Genomic DNA, 20444 nt, shown 5'->3' on the forward strand with positions numbered 1-20444 from the left:
TTTCAGGGTGTCCATGTGTTAGGCACCAGAGCACCTGCAGCCTCTCCCACCTCCTTTGCAGCACCACTCCTGCATGGCACAACTCCTGTAAAATTTTCCTTGTGTGGCCTGTCAAGACAGGTTCACTATCCAATCATCTAGGGATAGTAAAGCCAGAGAATAGGAAACAAGTGAATTTTTTTTGTATTCCTGTGGAACCTAATGCTGGGAGGGAGAGGCAGCACTGCCCCCAGAGCCACCTGGGTGAGGAATAGCAGGGCCTCTGCTTGGGGACTGATCCAGGCTATGGAAAACAGAACTCTCTGCAGAACAACCGGCTTGTTTTTTGTCTATTAAGTTTCTGCCCACGGTAGGACAGAGCAGAAAGACAGAGATGCAAGTGGGAACCCAGGTACCGATTTCTTCATCCAGCTCTCATCCTTGAGGAGGAAAGGGTGGCCTTGCACTGATGACTGTTACTGAAGATCATAATTACTATGAAAAGCTCAGACGCTGCTTTGAAAAGAAAAACAAACCAAAATCCTTTACTGTTGAAGAAAAAAATTGCTACTGGACTTCTGATTTTTAAAGAAATCATATTTTCTTAAGGCTGTTTTCAGACCAGAGCTGCTAGAGCTCTAGAAGTGAGATTGTTTAAAACAAAAAAGTGACATAACATTGATAAAAAGGAAACGCCTTTATATCAACCTAGAGTTATTTTATATTGTTTAATCATGCACAAGAGGGGAACTGGAAGAACTCTTGTAGTTTAAGAAACTGCGTTGTTAATTAAAAAGGAGGGTGTGTCAAGGCAGATGAGTTAATATAAGAAAAAAATTCAACCATGTTGCAAGTCACTGAAAAAAAACATGCGTACATGGTTGCAAGATAAAGCAGCCCATCTGTGTAATTTACATAAATTATACTAGTTCCTAGCAGTCCCATACAATTGATGCAGCATCTAGAAATTAGCAGAGCCTGGGGAGGTGCGCACCTCACCCTGCTTGTTACAGATTTCCAGTGGCTGGGAACTGCAGATGTCGTGTCAGGGACATCATGGGAGGAACAAAAACAGTCTCTGGGGGCTTCTATCTCTCTGGGTGGGGCATGCTTTCCCGTAAGAGTCCTCCTTACCCTGCGCAGATGCCCTTACTGTTTGCACTTACTGTTTGACCTGCGTTGTCTGCAGCCCACAGAGTGTTTTTTTGTCTCTTGTCTTTGCCCCATCTTTTTTCAGTTGCTGCCTTGTCCAGAGTCCCCTTCGCCCATCACTGTGGGATGCAGCAGCCTGCTCGTGACTGGGTGGCGTTGCCCTGTTTTGTATTCGTTTATTTTAATTAGCATGTCTTGCAAGGACAGTCAAGTTTGTGATTTTCAGTCTGATGTTGGCCTTTTCAATGTTTCTTTTCCACTGTAGTTGAGATGGATAGCCTTTCTGAACTATCCCAGCAAGGTGCCAACCATGTCAACTTCGGTCAGCAGCCGGTCCCAGGGAACACAGCCGAACAGCCTCCATCTCCTGTTCAGCTTTCTCATGGTAGCCAACCATCAGTTCGGACCCCGCTTCCAAACCTGCACCCTGGACTTGTATCTACTCCCATTAGCCCTCAGCTGGTAAATCAGCAGCTGGTTATGGCCCAGTTGCTGAACCAACAGTATGCAGTGAACAGACTTCTAGCCCAGCAGTCCTTAAACCAACAGTACTTGAACCACCCTCCTCCTGTCAGTAGATCCATGAACAAGCCGTTGGAGCAGCAGGTCTCAACAAACACAGAGGTGTCTTCCGAAATCTACCAGTGGGTCCGTGATGAACTAAAACGAGCAGGAATCTCACAGGCAGTATTTGCACGTGTGGCTTTTAACCGAACTCAGGTCAGTTGTCTTTTTTCTTTTTTTTTCCTTTTTTTTTTTTTTTTTAAGTCTAAGAGTCCCTTCTTTCTCTCTCTGATTAGTAATTGCCATATTTTAAGTCCCTCTCCTCATTTCTGCTTTGTCACTCAGCTCCTTTGAAGGAAACATGCTTCCTTGCAGGGCCATTGTCCCTGTTTAGATCCAGTACCAAAATTTTCAGGGATTGGTTTGTGGAAATAGTCACTGTTCTTACCAACATCCTGGTTCCTCTCTATAAACCATGTGATGGTTTATGACTAACTGAACCTTCTCTGGAAAGGAAATGAAAAGCTTTATGCAGAACCACTCACAAAGTCACCCAACAGATTACCTTTTGTGTTGCAGTTGTACCCGTACTGACCACATACACAGGTGTACCAGAGATGATCTTTTATTCATGTTCACATTTATTTTTAATATTTTCTAGTGAAAGTCTTAATAACATCTTTTCAGGCTTCTGAAAAGATTAAGAGTCAAAAGCTTTATCTTTAGATCATCTACTCCTTACATGTATTTCTGTAGTTTGTTGCAAAAACAGCAGTTGCTGAGCTTGCCACTGTCCACGTCAGAACATATACTTCAGCTCTTCAATGCAGAAAAAGCTAGCCTTAGCAAAGCTGATAAGTAACACTAAAATGTGTTATTTTTTACACCTGTTTTAGAAGCTAACCCTGTTATAATTTATTCTGCTCTATGAATTTAACTTAATGCCATGTTGCATGGAATTTAATCAACCAGAAATTATGGAAGAAATGTCAGTATATTCAATGCAAATAATAAGATCTCAACATTTTAGAAGTATGTTTTAACAGAAAATAGAATATTTTAGTGGGATTTTTTTTTTAAATAGGAAATATGGTAAAAATACAGAGGTAAAATTGGGTTGGATTTCACATTTTTAAATGAAAATATATACTTAGGGAACCATTTGTCTATTGCAGATTATAGTATAACAAAAAAATTTGTAATTTGGACTTCTCTTGAAACAGCTTTGTTTCTCCCTACATAGTTTAGAGAATAAAAATTCTGTTTCAAATGCTCTGGTACCAGGTTTGAATCAGCATGTCATTTGTAATTGTTCTAAATTACTATTTCTTTAAAATTTTGCATACTCCTTTTGCTAAAAGAGAGTCATTGTGTGAATTCTCTGTAGAGCTCTGTGTGTGTGTGTGTGTGTGTGTGTGTGTGTGTGTGTGTGTGTCTTTCCTCTTAACAGCAGAGGAGATTTTCAAGATCTGGGTCTTTCATGCCAAATTTCATGAGATACATGAACTCATGCAAGGATTGCTTAAGTTAAGTTAGGTCCAGGCAGTTTCAGTTGTTATATTTACAATTAAGTGACATGGAGTCTTGTTTAATACAATGTTTAAAAATTTAACTGTTGATACTGTAAAGTATTGAAGCAATAATAGTGGCTTCATGTTACAATGCTTTGCAGCTGCCATCTTACCTGCACAAAAAGCCAAGCAAGCAATTCAGGAAATAAAGTTTATTTTATATTTACTTCTGTCTCAGACTTGCCTAAAAGCACATTGTTTTCTCTCAACTTTCTTCCCTCTATGAAGTAAATTTGTCAGTTGTTGTCAGCTAGTTTTGCATACAGCTTTTGGCATATCCTTTGTGCATGAGCGGTATTCGTTACCTGAAATACAAGGATGATTGATTCTGACTGAGCATTGAATTTATATGACACAGTATGAGAAGATGCTCTTTAGATGTGATGTATGCAACTGTAGAACCATATTTCTAGTGCAAATACGGACTCTTTACTTTTGTATTCATATTATTATTTACACTAATATATATAAAAAATATGTATGAGTAGGTATTTTTCTTACTACAGATGGTATTAGATATTTGTTTAAAGTTCAATTCTTCCACAGATTTTGCGGTTAACCAGCTCAGTAAAATGTGTTCAAAGTGACCCAAAACTGGGAGGAAACCCTGAAACGATCATTGAAAACGGTTCCCTTAAAGAGATATGAAATATATATATATGAGAAACAGATACATATTTTTTGACAATTTTCAACCAAATCTGCTTGAAGGAATATCCCTATAGCCTAAGAATTGTACTAGCTAATCAAGTTAGTATTTGCAGTTAGTTACGTAAGATTTTGCATTGTTTGTTATGTATTATGGAAAATGCGAGGAGCAAAAAGGAAAAATACTAGGAGCCTAGACATTATTTGTCTCAGTTTTGCCAAGAAATATCTCAGCATACTTTTCATATGAAGCAAAGCCCCACAGAAATAAGTTTGCTGTAGGCGCATTTCACCTTTGCAAACCTTTTGTTAATTTTACCCACAGTGACAACTGATGTCCAAGGATAACCACAGGTACCAACAATTCTTAGATTAATTGCTTGCTGTGCTTCTGAACTCATCACAGCTTATTCCAGAATACATCACAGTTAGCTGCAATTAGGGCAGCACTTTAATAACTGATGCTATTTAGAAGTTATTTTCTAATATTGATGTAATATCCTAAGTCATCTTTTCGTTTTTTTTGTTGTTGTTTTTTTTTGGTTGGTTGGTTGGTTTTTTGTGTTTGGCTAGTGCAAGTGAAAATGCTTGTTTAAATTCATCTACTGTTTTCTGAGATAAAAAGCTAACTGAGGCTTACCACTAACATTTTTGAAACTGTCCTAAGTGTATTTGAGCCAAGGTCCAGCGACCAGATCATGCCATCAGTTTCTAAAGGCGTAAGAACTCACTGAAACTGGTTAGGAGTTCTGTGCAAGAAAGATCTGGTGTCAAGATACAGTCGCAGATGAGGGGAGAGATTTGCTTTCAGTGTAAAAGTTAAGGAAGGAAATGATGTATAAATTAAGAGTAATTTAACTTAATGTTTAGGCAATAAAATGGACTTTGGTGAAATTGGCTGAAGATGTTGGCATCTCTTGTTTTTGCAGATTTATGCTCTATAACATGAATACAGAATTTGGTGGTAGTTTTTGGTGGGAAGGAGAATTCTACCAATTTAGTGTGGTAATTCAATACTTGGGCCTAATTTTCAAGGTTTTATGATTTGGGGGCAAAAATGTTGACTGGAAATATTTCTACCTTTCCCAAGTCAAAGGAAAGAAATGGGTAAAAATAATTCTGAAAACTAGAGTGTCTTTTAAAAAAATTATTATTATTGTCTATTTATAAAGCAGAAGAAACCCCTCAGCCACACTTTGGAAGTGTGTCCTTAAGAAAGAAAGGGTGTGAGTTTAATATCTTCTTGAATAATTTCCTCAACCTTTAAGTTCCAAATGGTAATTTCAAAACTGAGTTTTTAGAAATATGCCTTGTCAACTTTAATCAAAGTCCAGATAGCTATAACTTGAATGAAAATTCACATCTATACAGGCACAATAGAACAACTGTTATGGGAAGCAGAAGTTTTGGAGGGCGGAGCACCTTTCCCCAAGAGAAATTTCTCTGTGCTCCTTCTAGGAAGGCTTCAGAATACAGTCAGATCTGTAGTTTTGCTTGTCTGTCAGCAGTTGTGATTCCAATTCACTGAATGTAAAGAAACAGGTTGAATCCTGTTAGCACCTCTTTGCAGTGTACAATTTTGTTGAGTCAGGATTTGTGATAGCAGGTCTGAGTTTTGCCCCAGGCAAGGCTACTACCAAAGGGTCTCTCTGTTTGCCAGAGTAATTTTGGTAAATTTTGTTTTAGTTGCCAGTTCACCGAGTGAATAAACATGGTATTTTTTCCAGTTGATGTGAGTGCATTTTACAGACACCTCTGTTGTTTTGAAAGCGCAAATCCAGTATTTTCTTGTGCTTTGCTGGCCAGAAAATGGCATTGTGATCAGTTTGCTGTCCTGGGTGGCCCTGAGCAGCCGTGGGTGACAGTGACGATGCATTGGGGCAGCCCCCCAAAGCATGGTGCAGCAGCCTCCCATCAGCAGAGAGGCTCTGCCTACCCCTTTAAATGTGCAATTAAACTGGGAGTTTCTCTCCTCTGTTTTGTTCTTAGAGCTGGAGCGAAGCACCAACATTTGTTGGGCTGAACCACCTTCAGCGTCCTAAACAAAATAAATAAACTCCTCTTCCATTTCTGTTTTATGTTTGTAAATGTAAACATGAGTTAGGAAACGGAAGGCTTGGGTTCCCCCAGCAAGTCTGACATTTGACTCAAAGGTGTAGCTTAGCCTGGTGCGTGGCAGGGTGACAAGTCCGCACTGCGCGAGCAAGGAATTGTGTTAGTCATGGTTGTGGCTGGAACTGGAACTGAAGGCTGCCTGTCTCAGTTTGTGTGCACTTTCAGCCCTAAGGTTTGCTGTGTGAACTTGGGTGCTGTCGTACGAAGGTGACCTCTTGGCTTCATCTTCACGAAAGAAAGCTCTTTGCTGCTTTTGCAAAGTCTGACCATTGTAATTTTTCTTCTTCTCACCAGTGACAATGTTTGATCTCAAAGTTCTTGAGATCCCAGGGTTTCTACTGGATAACTTTTCTCTCTCCTCCCTTTCTACTTCAACCCTATGTTCATTTAAAATATCAGCTGCCAGGACACATTACCTTTCATTCTTATATAATGCCCGTTCTCATACAGAGAGAAAACTATGAAAACTTCAGTAAATTTAGGACTGTGCTCATGCTAATTCTGGGCAATTGCTATATCAGAGGAGGATGCCTGGATGCAGTAGATGGCTCCATGTAATTGTAAAACAAAATCTGAGTTTACATAAACCACCTTCTCAGGCACTATTTTTTTCCCTTCCCTTTTGTCTTTGGCACACTTTATTTTCCAGTAAAATGAAAAATGAAGATGGATTATTCAAAATTGATAACAGTAATGGACCATCATGTAATGTTTTATTGAATTTGAGTTCTGTAAATTATGTGGTAGAGAGAAATTTGCCTGCTTAAGTATAACAGAAATTGCCACTGTATTCATATAATTCTTCGTAGTGTAATTTAAGAAAAAGCACACTATCCATATCACTATTGAATAAGAGGTAAAAGGTGCTATTACACTATCATGACAGCTCTCCTCTTGCTACTAAACGACATAGATAAATGTGTCTGCTTATAACTTACTTGGCAGGGATCCAGGCTTGTGGGTGGAGCTTGTGAACAATCTTCCACCTGGACATGGGATAGGAGCACCCTGCAACCTAGAGGGATAGCATTCAGGGATGTTCTGCATGTTTTGGGAAGGTTTGGGCAAATTGCATTTTTCTTCTGGGAGCTTTGAAGTTCTATCAGACTGATAAAATCTATCTGAATCAGTGATTACGTTCAAAGAGGAGACAAACTGGAGGCCAGACAGGCAGTGTTTTTGTTCATATTGGCAAACACTTTAATTTATCTCCATTTTTAAAGAATTCGTAATGAGCTTTTGAAAGCCCTGATAATATTTATTGAACATTTTTGTACCATTAGTAATGAATTATACTTGTAATAACATGTAAACTGTCTTTATTTTCTATGAAACCTGGGAACATTTTAAGAAAATACATTTTCAGTGTGAAAAGAATGCAAGGGAGGAACAGTGAGGAGGGCTTCGAGCCTAACGGTGTTTATAATCTCTATGCAAAACAGATTTAGTTTTTAAACAACCTGAGGTACAATAAGAGGAGATCACACCAAGACCAGTATCTTGGCAAACCAGTTCAAGCCTGATAAATTGAACAGTAAATCTCTGCATGTTAGGACGGGGCAGGATATGAGAGCTGACATTTTCTTTCTAGGATTTTTCCCAGTGTACATTTTGTCTAACAACTTTTAACCAAAGTTTTGTGTTCAAAAATTGAAGCAGTAGCAATAAAGTAATATTTAAAGCAGGCAAATTGTATGCTGAGACTTTGTTTGTACCTGGTACTGCATCTTGTTTTTCATATTCTTTCCTCACGTATTCTGACCTTTAGGTTCAGAGCCCTAGAAGTAAACTCTTCCTTGCTTTTTCCCAGCTCTTTCATCTACCTTCCTCTCTACATCTGTGTTCTCTGCCCAGCTCCCAGCTCAGGTAGAGGCAGCGATGGGGGAAGGAGAGGGGAATGAATACTTACGGCATTTCTAATTACCAAGAAGTGTCCCGCAGCAACAGAAATGCAAGAAAAAGACAAAAAACACCACATTTTCTTTATTTCCTTATTTCACTGAAGAGGGAAAAGTTATATGAGAAAACCAGCCTTTTTTAGCTGCCCACTATGTGACAAACGCTTATACAAGCGAATGTTTTCTATTACGAGTTAAAGTATTTTTCAAGGATATTTCCTGTGGCTGACAGTGGGCTTACTATTTGTACGTACTCTTCTTTCCTGACAATGATCAGTCCACTTAAGTTTAGTTTTTCTTGCTGCTTTTTTCCCGGTGAGGTTGTTTCCAGCTCTGTAGCAGTCAGAAATCACGTGTTTAGAACTACCCAAAAGGAGGTTGTAGCGGTGTGGGTGTCTTCTCCCAAGGAACAATCAACAGGCTGAGAGAAAATGATCTCAAGTTGCAGCAGGGGAGGTTTAGATTGGATATTTGGAAAAATTTCTTCTCCAGAAGTGTTATCCATCATTGGAACAGGCTGACAGAGAAGTGGTAGAGTCACCATCCTGTTTAAAAGATGTGTAAATGTGGCACTTAGGAACATGTTTTAGTGGCGGATTTGGCAGTGAAGGGTTAACTGACGGACACAATGATTTTAAAGTTCTTTTCCAACCTAAATGATTCTGTTCTATTCTCTACATCCTGTGCTCTGCAGACAGCTTTGCCATGTCTCCATTTTGGAGTACTTGGACATAGAAAAAAACGGTAGATACAAACTTAATTTCCATATTTGCTAATAGGGAAATTTATTATTATACCAATCATTAAGAAAAAAAGTAAAACTTATACATGACCCAAGTGCCACTTTTGTCAGTAAGTCATTGCACCTTCTGCATAGTTTCTGACTGGATACCACAAAAAAAAGAGGGATGAAGAAAAGTGGTAAGAAAGTATCCCCCAAGACCATTAGTTTTTTAATACTCCTCTGAAATATCTGTCATACTCAGTGATGGAAAGGCTGTTTGTATTTTTCCATCCCATTCCCCTTTTACATGTTCAGGTACAGACAGGGGACCACACTGGCCACAGTGTAATGGTTAGCACATCTGTCCTCATCATCCAAGATATGGAGGTGCAGTAGGCACATACAGAGCTCAGACCTGCACTGGGTGGGCCCTGACCCTGCCTAAGCACAGCTGCCTAAGAGCATTGGCTTTGCAGCAGCATCTCTTAAGGTGCTGATGCTTATGCCTGAAAGGATAAGACCTTCGAGAGAGGTGACAACTTCCACAGGTGCTGTGAGCATGAGACTTCCCTACAAAGATGCATCTTGGCTGTATCTTTCTGTTGTACTCCTGTTGGAATGTATCTATTCAGTCAGGATCGCTTTAGTTTTAGCTTTTTTATTGTCTACTTCCTTCCCTCCACTTACCTCTCCATTATCCCAAATAACTAACAGCAGTTCTTTAGGAAAAGAAACATTGAGTTATGTGATTTCTTTAAATTCACATGCCTGTTCCATTGTTACGGTAGCAGTAAAAGCCTCCCATACTAATCCTCACCTTGTCCCAGCACAGCAACAGCATTTATTCTAAAAAGAAGTTCACATCTGCATTTGCAAAAGTTAGTTTTCTTATCACCATCTTGTTACTCCAAGACAGTAGAGCATTTTGGATGCCTGACATATTTAAAAGGAGAATTTGGCAGGGGGGGCCGATTTCAAGAACCTCTTGATGTTGAAGTTGCAGTTGCACTTACAAGTTCATAAATATTTCATCTTTTAGAAGAATTAAGAATTAGCAGACCACCAAGCCTGCTCCATTGCTGCGAGCCGAGATGAAAAGATTGTGTAGAAAAGCTGGTGTGGTCTGTACAAGCTGATGACAGCATGCTATCCCCTGCAGCCTGCCCACCTCAGGCTTGCTGTTGCTACTGCCTCATATATGGTTTTCTTCTCATTTCTTGGTGTCGTTGCTGGCCTCTGAAAGTGGTCAAATGATGGCAATGTTAAATGGACTTAGGAAATGAGACCTACACAGCAGGTTCTCAAATAAATATTCCAGGCGATGGACTGGGTGAGGATTAGGGTTCTCCTGATGAGGGGAGGGGAATGTGCAAGAAGGTGAGGTGCAAGGTGAGGGCATCCAACAGTGAGTTTTGTCACTTCTTGTTGAACTGCCATATACAATTCTTAGAAAGAAATACTGACTTACAAAAAATGACCCTGAGTCAGTTAAGCAGTACTTTAGTAATGTTGCTAGTTTATCGTCTTAGATTAGTTATGAAATATCACTTCCTTTCAAAGAGCTGTTTAAGTTGCTAGAAATGTGAAAAGGCTTTTTTTTAAGTTGAGTATGCATTTTGTCTGTTAAGCCTGAGAACACCCCAGTGTATTTCACTTATTCTTAACGTCTCATGATTGTCTGTCAACTGTGAAAGATTTCATGGCAAGTTAAGCCAGTAAAAGGAAGGAGACCTATTAGGCAGATTCAGTTTATGTTGTATGTAAAACAGGTGCTTAATAAAATTAGGGTACAATTGAGGTTCTCTTCTCTGCTGCCTAAAATGCCATTAATATATTCCTATGTGGAGTGAATAGTGCATTTGCTGCTCTCCTCAGCCCAGCAGTAAGAAGAACAAGGACTGATAAGCAGTGGCTTTGCAGAATACAGTTTTACGGGAACTCACCTGGGCTAACTCTCCAACCTATTTTTTTTCTTCTCTCCCTACAGGGCTTGCTCTCAGAAATCCTCCGAAAGGAAGAGGATCCCAAGACTGCCTCGCAGTCCTTGCTGGTAAACCTTCGGGCTATGCAGAACTTCTTGCAGCTGCCAGAAGCAGAACGAGATCGAATTTACCAGGATGAAAGGGAAAGGAGCTTGAACGCAGCCTCTGCGATGGGCCCCGCACCTCTTATAAGCACACCACCCAGCCGGCCTCCACAAGTAAAATGCTCTCTCTGTCTTTGAGATTTGCTCGTTGTGTTTTCACACTGTCCTGCCACGTGATACCTTTCTTACAAAAAAAAAAAAAAAGAAAGCTTTTGCTATTGCATTTTTTTTAAATACTCATAGAATCGTTATTTGCAGTGCATACCAGAAATTAAATTTAAGAAATATAATGGGTGATACTAGCAGTAATTTCTACCTGTTTTCTGCTTTTAAGATAAATTCTTTTATGATCCCTATAGAATTTTTTTTCTTACTTTATTCAGATAAGAGCTTTGCTGGACCTGAAAGATGGTGGCTTTTAGCTGTTGTCTTTTCCTACTCTTCTCAGGTTCCTAATGTTAGAGGTTCAGACAGGGATTTTGAAGGATTTGGACCACTAAACTGAGAGGGAAGGAAAGCAGAAGTATGAGTACATTGTAGTGCCTTAAAAATTATTTTCCAGAAATCAAACAGGTAAAATGGAAGTGATGTGGAAAAGAAGACTCCATCCCAAAATGCTAGGCAGTCTTTCACCGGGTTGGGTTACTGACAATTGGGTAACGTAACAGACTTGCTATATCGCTCGCTCTGAAAGATTTGGATATGTTCATTAAAACTTCATTTAGTATTTATTCAAATGAAACTCCTATTGATTTCTGTAAAATCTATTTTATTTAATTCTACAGAAATTATAAAGTTTGGTAGAGTGAGATCCAGAAATTAAATGGTGTAATCCTTGTGTCTTTCAAGGAAACTCTGATGCTTGTGTTAAGGTACATGGTAAATACATGTGTGAGCCATAGGAATGCACAGAATTTCCACAAAGAAGAAATTTGGTTGTGAGCGAAATACTCCAAAAACTGTATCTTTTCTGAAATATTCTGCATTGCTGTGGCTCAACGTTGTACCTATGCAAGGAAAAAATCTGATCTGCAGATACGTGGGAATCGTGCTGTATACACAGTTCAGATTTGCTATACAAAGCAAGATTTTGGGATTGTGGGAATTTTGTGATGATTGAGTATATAAACAGCAGTTTTTCATTAACCAGTCATAGGCTTGTGACTATGACTATGTTCCATACCCATTCTGAATGCTAAAAATTTCTCAAGATTATTTTTCTAATTTTCCTGCAGTTAATGGATACTAGGGACCACACTAAAGTAACAAATAACTAAATTGTAGAAGGGAGATCAGAAGATCACCTTGACCTGCTGCAGTGCTTTTCAAAAATTGTAGCGGAAAGAACAGACTGTGCTAATGGTGTAGTTTTGTTATCATTTAGTCTGTAAAGTCCACTATAGATATTCTTCAAGACAAGAATCTATTTACATAGTAATGCTTTAGTGGGAAATAGTTAAATAGAGATAACTGCGTTTAAAATAACATTTGAGTTTGTTTTAATATCTGTACCTGCTCCCACAGCCCAGGTAATTCAGAGCAAAGGCTAACCCTCCTTCTTAACTTATCTCTTTCTGCCAAGGTAATGTCTCACTCTGTCTCAAGTGGTCTTGGGCAATTTCACAGCTAAAGAACAGAGTTAATTACAGGACCTTCCAGAAGGATGTCAAGTCAGAGGTAGTCCTTGTATTGGTTTTAATTCACACTTTAAATTGTATAAATCCCTGGCAGCCAGAAAGAAAGTGAGACTTAGGGGTTTTCTTAACTGACAAAACATACTGTAAGTCCAGATTTGGGGGGTGGGGTGGGTGGGGGTGGATATCTGTCTCTACTGTGTTCTTGTTCATAATTACATTTCATTTTTTTTTAGTGTGAGTCAGGAGTATAGTTAACCTAATTGCGACAGTTCGAAGTGGAAACAGCATAGGTTTTTGTTTTAATCCTTTTCAGATGGAAAGCAAGTTAACAAGGAAACTTTATAGACTAATACTTGAGGTCTAGAGAACAAAACAGTTATTTTTCCAATTTTTGTTACTATTCTCTTTCATTCAGCAAAACATACGCACTTTCCCTAGCAAATGGAGTGAGAATGTAGAAATCTCCGAGCTGGGATTCTCTATGACGTTTTTACATGTTTCCAGAATTACCCACCTATTAACATCTGAAGCACTTTACACCTACTGCTAAGTGTTCAGAATCCTAAGCTTGAAAATTGGGATATCTGTGTTCGTAGCATAAGTACAATACTTAATGCTTGAAATAATAATGAAATTATCCTAGTTGTAATGCTGGCAAGTATGACTTTACAAATCACAGCAGAAATAAATTATACTCAGGATACTGCAAAATTATTAATGCAAACTAATACTCTGATGACTCCCACAAAATGTCCACAGTTTATTGAATATTTGATACTAAGGGAATAAAACTACTAGCATCCTTACTACTAAATTTATTACAAGCAATTATTTAAAGTTCACTGTGCAGGAATACAGCATAATATTTTTCCAGCTTGGTTGTGAGCTTCTTGGATAACCGTTGAAAGAGAAAACAGACCGTTTATCCTGACAACAGAATTTACGCAAGAGCCAACATATTTAATATTAAATCTTTAGACCAGTGTAACATTTGAAACAATTAAACTATGAAACCATGAAAAATGGGAGCTAATATGCCACACATGAAGGTTTATTTTGCAATTGCAAGTTATCAGTTTCGGAAGGATGTGAAAATAAACATCCTGAAAAGGATCTATTTTGCATTTTTGTGTTGCCAACTGGTGGCCAGACAGTAGAGCAGACTTAACCATTTAGCAGCTGAGCTCATTCTGTGTAAATTTTGCATACTGTTGTATGCAAAAAGAGAAAGCGTGACCTTGGAGGTCTGATTGGATAGTAGGAACTCACCAAACATAAACCCTAGTGCCTGAGTTAGAAGGAACTGTGTTGAATTTATCTCATTTTTACAGCATTCTTACTAGTTGCTACTTGAGCTAATGTATCTGGATTGTTTCCAATTCTTTTTTGAAATCCTTTAAGAAGCTCTTTGTCCCCCTTACTTCTCCCTTTCTCTCTGACTTAAACAAAACGCAAAATCTTACTTTTTTTTTTTTTAATTGGAATCATTAGCCTGTAATGCATGAGCTTTTGGGCTGCGTGTATAGCCCTCTAAGCTGGTCGAATTGTAAAAGTCTGCTATTGTCTTCCACACTTGTGGACTGAGCACAAGGAGACAACCTACACAAGAATTTTTCCCTTGGATATTGTTCGTCTTGCCACCCCAGGGGGCAGAAGCCTGTCTGCTAGGCTCTTTCCTGGGCCACTGGAGTTTATAAGTATTAGCTTCTCCATTAGGTAGGTACTGCATGGAGACATAGTTTAACCTCTCCTAGAAGGAAGGAAGAAGGTCCTTTCATGTTCTCCTTCTTTTATTAATTTCACCCCACTCTTCAACATCTTTGTCTTGCAGATCACCCCACAGAGGTCCTTTAAGGGTATTCCTAGGTCAAGTTCAGAGGATGAATCTGTTGCATGCTCTGTAGGAATGAGAGGATCTGGGTATACTTTAAAGGGTGCTGAGTTGCGTGGGATGGTGTTTTTGACCCATCAGAGCAGTTTGGGATGTGGGGGGAAGAGGACTCCCTCCTGCTTGGTACGAATTGTTAGAGAGAATGGAGTCAGGTGGCGAAGTTTCTTTTCCAAAGTATTCTGCTTAAAGCTTTTTAGCCTGCAGTTATGAACACTTCCTTCTCAGAACAAGTAATCTCCATTTCAGCAGAGCTGAGGAAGAAATCCTTCTTGCCACCCATATTCCACAAGGGAAATTTGTGTTAAGTGTTGGGGCCCATCATCATCCTGTGTAAAAACAGAGTATGTGTAACGTCAAGGCAGTGTTTTAAGAAGTATCCACAAATCTTGCATGAGTCATGGTTCTAGGTAGTCATTGACAAAGACTTTCATCTCATAAATATAATCCTGACCTCCCTCTGACTCCAGATGAATTACAGTTCCTTCATGCTCAAGCAATTTCAGCTCAAGTCTCAGAGATAGGATGTCACTCTTGAAAGACGGGTCTCGAGGAGGACACTGCTTTGAGGTGTTTGAGGACCAATGAACCTCCATTGCAAGGAACTCTTGCACCAGCTTCCATGAAACTTGATGGTGCAGCCCTGGAGTTTAAACACATGCCATATGTCAGCTCCAGCAAAATTTTTAAGGCAGCAAAATTTGAGATTTAGGTTGATAGTCTTTGTGCCGAGTTGCATTTTAATGAAAGTAAAAATGGACAAAATAATAAGTGCAACCCTCTCCTCCTACCCCCGCAAAAACCACCATGGAGGAGAGTTAATGGAAACCCTGACACTTAACTATAACTGCACTTCCAGGCGCCACTGTAATAATGGAGTAGTAAACCTTGTCCTGATAAAAGCTGTTCTGAAAGCAACAGCATTTATTGTACCTCCTCTGCTATTTGCAGAGCAGAACTGAAAAGTAGTTTGTTTTGCCTGGAATGAACTACTTTATGAATTTTAATGTACGATGTAATATTAAAAGCTAAACCAGGATTAAAGAAGATTTTTGTTCCCAAGCTAAAACAGTACTTATGAGAGTGTGTTATATAAGATTTTTTTGTTTCAGTTTCGATAGGGAAGGAGTGAGCTTCCATGTTTGTGAAAACCTCATCATATTGGTTATTTCTTCTATAAAACCCTGTCCTTTTTTTCTGTTAAGAAAAATTAATTAATCCAGAACTACTTGCTACTGTAATCAGTACTTATTTGATGACAAGACATATCTGGGCAGGCCAAGAGGGGATGGATGTGTTATTTTTTTCAGGTATTTTTAGAAGACTAAATTGATTGGTGATAGGAAGATGGCCAGATGAATTTTTGATTCTCAGTGTGTCACATTTGTAAAATAATGCTTCCATGCTCAGTTAGTGTTTGCAAAATTTGGTTACTGTTAAAAAAAAAAAAAAAAAATTAGCTGATCTATGCTTTCTTTCCTAAACAGAAAATGTGGCTGTAAGTGTGGGTGGGGTGGGAGGTTGTGCTTAAGAGTGGATAAGATAAGAGATTATGTTTTGTTTTGTTTTTCTCTCCAAAATGAATACTTTTTCCACCTCCTCTCTGAAGCCTGAAGTGGCATCATTGAGGGCTTTTTTGTTTTCTGTTGGGTCTTTTTGAGGAGGAGGTTGTTTTTTCAACCTAGCTTCAAACAGCCTCTGTCTTGAACTCAATTCTAAATTCAACACAACAGCCTAGATGCTTGCTTATGTATAAATTATGAAACAGTTTTATGTATGGATATTCTCCAAGAGGTTAATTAGCATTATTGCATGGAATTCATCAGACCAGAGCAGACCAATAGTCCATCTAGTCCAGCCAGAGTTTGTACCTGATCCTTGAAGAGAAATTATTAAGAGGCAGGGGAAGAATTTTTATACTTGGCCAGTGATGTAAATTGGAGAGGAAGAGGGTATGTCTGCAAACCGCAACTCTTGATAATCCCCAAACCCATCATTTTATAACTTTAAGACTTTTATTCTCCTAAAGATCTTTGGGCTAATATGGCTTTTTGATGCAAATATTAGTGTTTTCTGAATTCAGTTAGGGTTTCCTAATTAAATATCAACAGAAGGCAATAGGAGTTCGTTTTAACTTCAGTGACATATTAGATGCTGTTGAATTCATTGTACCTGTATAAAGATAGATGCAATTTTTGAACCAGACTGAGGATTTGCAGTAGTTCCCCTGGATTAAATGCATTAAATTGGACATTGGAAAGTGTGGACCAAGATGCATATTTTAAATTATGTCTCCGGCATGATGTGTGATGGTTTTTGATGATCTCGGTTTTCATAGCTCAGTTAAGTGGTCTATGAAGTACTACTACAATGTGAAGCTGTCTTTTGAAGCTGAGTAGCAATCAAAAAGGTAGTGTGCTTACAGAAGAGAGACATTTGTTCAGGATCACGAGAGCAAAGTGTTTCCTTCCCAGAAGACTTGTGTATGTGAGGTGAATACCTTCATCTTCTTATCTTCCCATTGGGTCATTCAAAGACTAGTTAAAAGTTAAAATCATTTTTTTGGGGAAGGGCTGAAATTTTTTTGTCAAAATTTAAACCTAAGGTCCAAGAAGGCATGTTGACAAAACCATCAGTTTTTCATTCTCTGATTTAGCTTAGCCAGATTTTTACATGCACGCAGAGAAGTCTGTTTCCAGTTGCGTATTTAACATCCCCACTGGTTGTCAGTTATCTTTTGGCAAGTCACTCTCATTTCAAGGTTATAAAATTGTCACTGATTTTGTATTTTTAAATGATTTCACTGTATGATGCTCAGGAGATGCACCTGCTCTTGCGGCCCCATACTAATTTGCCCAGTGTGAGGTGTGCCTTTTCCTGCTCTGCAGTGGGAAGGTGAGAGTTTTGTGCTGCTACTCCTCATGATGCCCACTGCCTCAAATGTTTCTGAACAGCCGTTGTCCCAGGCTTGGCCATCCTCTGCTGCAGTGTTGCTGGTAAAATGTCACACTGCAGAAAAGGGCATGGCTGCAAAGTACCAGTTGTTTTCAGATGAAAGCAAATCACGTGATTAAAGTGTATGCCACATTATGGAGGTTTTCTTCATTTCCCTTTTTATTTAGGACCTCTGTTTTCAGGTCCCAGAAGGTGCTAATGCCTGACAGAATGGAGGCAAGGGGAAATGCTTGTGAACACTTTGTTCTTGCTGGAATATTGCCCCTTGCAGTTAATGGGCTTATGTTAGCACAGCTCCTGAACAGCCTGATAGACAAATCAGGCTCGGCAAAAGTGGTGTGCACTCCCAGTTTCTGGGCTAGATTATTTTATCTTAAAAGCACTGTGGAGGATAGCTAACACAAATTGAGCATGGCATTTCTAGGAAAAAATGGGCTCCTGATTTGCCTATGTACGTCTCTCACTCAAACCCTTTGACTCTTGTATCGTGAGACCTGTGACATATGAAAGCTTATAGAGAGTGAGATTAGAAAATGAATTATCATGTTGTCGTGATTTCCTTTGAACCTCAAGGGACTTCAGAGCACAGGAAGATGCTGACTTGCACTGGATCAAACTGATAGTGAAAGTGTGGGTTTAGACGCATACTTAAGAGTAGGCTGAATCACCTTCTGGAAATGCGAGGCTCTGTCCATTAGATTTAGAGTTAGGCTAAATAACACGTCTAGTCTTAAACTAGATGTGTAACTTCTGAATAACTAAATTAATTCAGCTCTCAACGAACTCAGTATGAATCAGTAGGTTTGAATTGAAATCTAAATGTTTGATTTTGCATTGTCACCCTCTGGGTTCTTGGCAGAAATCCAGTTTTTCCGTCCGTTTGGTCCACTTCAGGATTAGTGATTTATTAGGTTTACTAATCCTGGGCAAGCATTAGAAGAGTAACTGCTAAAGACAGACGTTATCCTTAACTACTGAGAATATTGTAGGATAAGCTGAGTACCTGCTGATTTTTGTACCTCTCAACTGATATTGCAGAAACTGCACTCTAACCTTGGTGGGATGATGCTTGGTGTTGAAACATCACTTCCATCATTTCCAGAGGAGGAAGGAAAGGATAGTCTCCTGCACGTCATGTCACTACTGATGTATTTTTTTGTTGTTTTCCTTAATGCTGCAGATGCAGCATAGAGGTGGTACCATAATCATTCTGTCTTGTTTACATGTATGGTGTTTATTTAACCTGGAGTGCAAGAAGAATAACTATTTGATGTATGTAAGTGAAATACAACTAGAATCAATAGTTTTAACAAAGTTTTATCTTGGTTTCGTGAAAACGTGGTTAAAGTATGCATTATTTTAAATTATCTCTTTCTTAAAAACAGCTTAAGAACTAAACTGATAAGATATATTTCTAAAAGTTCAATCTAAAGCCACAACTTCTCAACATTATCATGCATTTGAGTGTACTGGACATAAGATGAATCAAGATATATCTCTCAGGTTTCTATTTCTTTATTTTGCACTCACAATTTTTATTTTATTTGTGCGGGGCAAAGAAATCATAGAAAGATTAAAAAGTCTCTACAAGACTGTTTGACAAATTTCCACCCAGTTTGTTTTATGGCATTGAAATTTGCAGTGGTCAGTTAATGATAATTCATACTGCAGATGCACTCACTTGTTACAATGTGCTGAATTTTCTTGCTTCCCAGTTGCTTGAACATACAATTTTAAGTCTCTGAAAAGCTGAAAGAATATCAGAGAAATATTGAATAAAAGGAATAACATGCAAAGGGGAACTACTTCGGGAGGGAAAGAGAGGAAAATAACTTTTTCATAATGAAAAATGTCTCGTATTTTCTAGGTCAAAACTGCTACTATTGCTACAGAGAGGAATGGAAAACCAGAAAACAATTCCATGAACATCAATGCTTCCATTTATGATGAGATTCAGCAGGAAATGAAGAGAGCTAAGGTGTCTCAAGCACTGTTTGCAAAGGTTGCTGCAACCAAAAGCCAGGTAAAGCTCCCGGGACGCAAAGAACTCTGTGTCCTGTGCAATTATTCCTCTGCCCCAGTTTTGATCTATTTCTGTGTGAGTTAAAATGAGTGGCCAGCTCAGCACATCAGCCCTTGTGGAGCCCAACCACAACTTGGAGCTCCTTGGTGAGTCCAGAGGTAACATCTGATTCCCCTGGACCAGTGGGGTTGAGAAGAGGCTTTCCGAGATGTCTCACTCCCCTTTCCCCACCAACCAGACACCTTCCCTGGGTGTCCCAGTGTGCCCATGGGTCTTGGTGCAGCTCAGATGGCATCAGGTTGATGAGTTCTTAGGTGCTGTGTATGTGGCAAAAGCTGTGGGCAAGGTCTATGTATTGCTGCTGAATGCATCTCAAGGCTTTGGTATTTTGCAATTACATGAACAGCAATGAGGCACACTGGGGTTCTGGGTTTTTTTGTGAAAATATTTAGTCAGACCCATTGGTGAGGCTGTGCATGGAAGGTGGACAGCACTGTCCATGTCAAATCCACCCCCCCCAAAAAAAAAAAAAAACAACACAACAAATTACAGTTATACAAGTTATATCTGAGAAAACACGTGTAGTCTTTGTGAAATATGATGTCTGCTTAGTTATTGCGTGTGTGCATACATATGTATTGCATATTCAGTTTTAAGGCTTTCTTGTGTGGTTTCCTATTTTGTTTTCTTCAGCTGAAGAGTTTCTGTCAAGTTTAGTGGCAAGAGGGAAATCAGCAAGAACTATTTGGGTGTGATTATCATAAGTGACATGTCTTCTGAGAAACATCACTGAAGTATGCAAAAGCATTGATTTAAGTGAGAATGTACTCAAGAAGTAAAGGGAAAACATACAGAAAAATGGGAAAGACTAGAACCATGTTTAGATCAAAACTTAAAGAAATGGCAAAGGCACTAGTGTTGATTTTTCACATAAGATTAAATGTTAAGTCCACTTAATCACTACTCCTTTACTTTTCTAAAATTGCTTCATACAAAATTTTGGCATCTTCCAGGGAAAGCTGATGATCCTCAGTTAGACCACTGTTTCTTAGGCCGTCAGCATTTTAATGCTGGTTTTCTTTTTAACTACTCTTTTAATGTTAGACTTCTGTGGTGTTCACATTTTGGAGTTCACTTCATTGTACAGAAAGGATGTTTTCTCTTAAGTTATATGGTGTAAGGAGCATTTAAAGGGATATTTTGGAAATGTTATATCAAAATGATTAAACTCAAGCTGTGGACTGTAAAAATTATAGCTTTATAG

General features: G+C 38.8%; 1 protein-coding gene across 7 annotated transcripts in view; it reads left to right on the forward strand.

The window, feature by feature from the left end:
* SATB1 (SATB homeobox 1) overlaps positions 1–20444 on the forward strand; it is a 92789-nt gene that overhangs the window by 46765 nt on the left and 25580 nt on the right. For all 7 annotated transcript variants that reach the window (XM_050305235.1, XM_050305244.1, XM_050305226.1 and 4 more), the window contains 3 exons: positions 1397–1851; positions 10579–10791; positions 19025–19180. In XM_050305235.1, the coding sequence (XP_050161192.1) occupies positions 1397–1851; positions 10579–10791; positions 19025–19180 (824 nt within the window). The remainder of the gene's footprint in view (positions 1–1396; positions 1852–10578; positions 10792–19024; positions 19181–20444) is intronic.

The sequence above is a fragment of the Myiozetetes cayanensis genome, unplaced genomic scaffold, assembly GCF_022539395.1.
Source record: "Myiozetetes cayanensis isolate MyiCay16 unplaced genomic scaffold, myiCay2020 scf1, whole genome shotgun sequence".
NCBI lineage: Eukaryota > Metazoa > Chordata > Aves > Passeriformes > Tyrannidae > Myiozetetes > Myiozetetes cayanensis.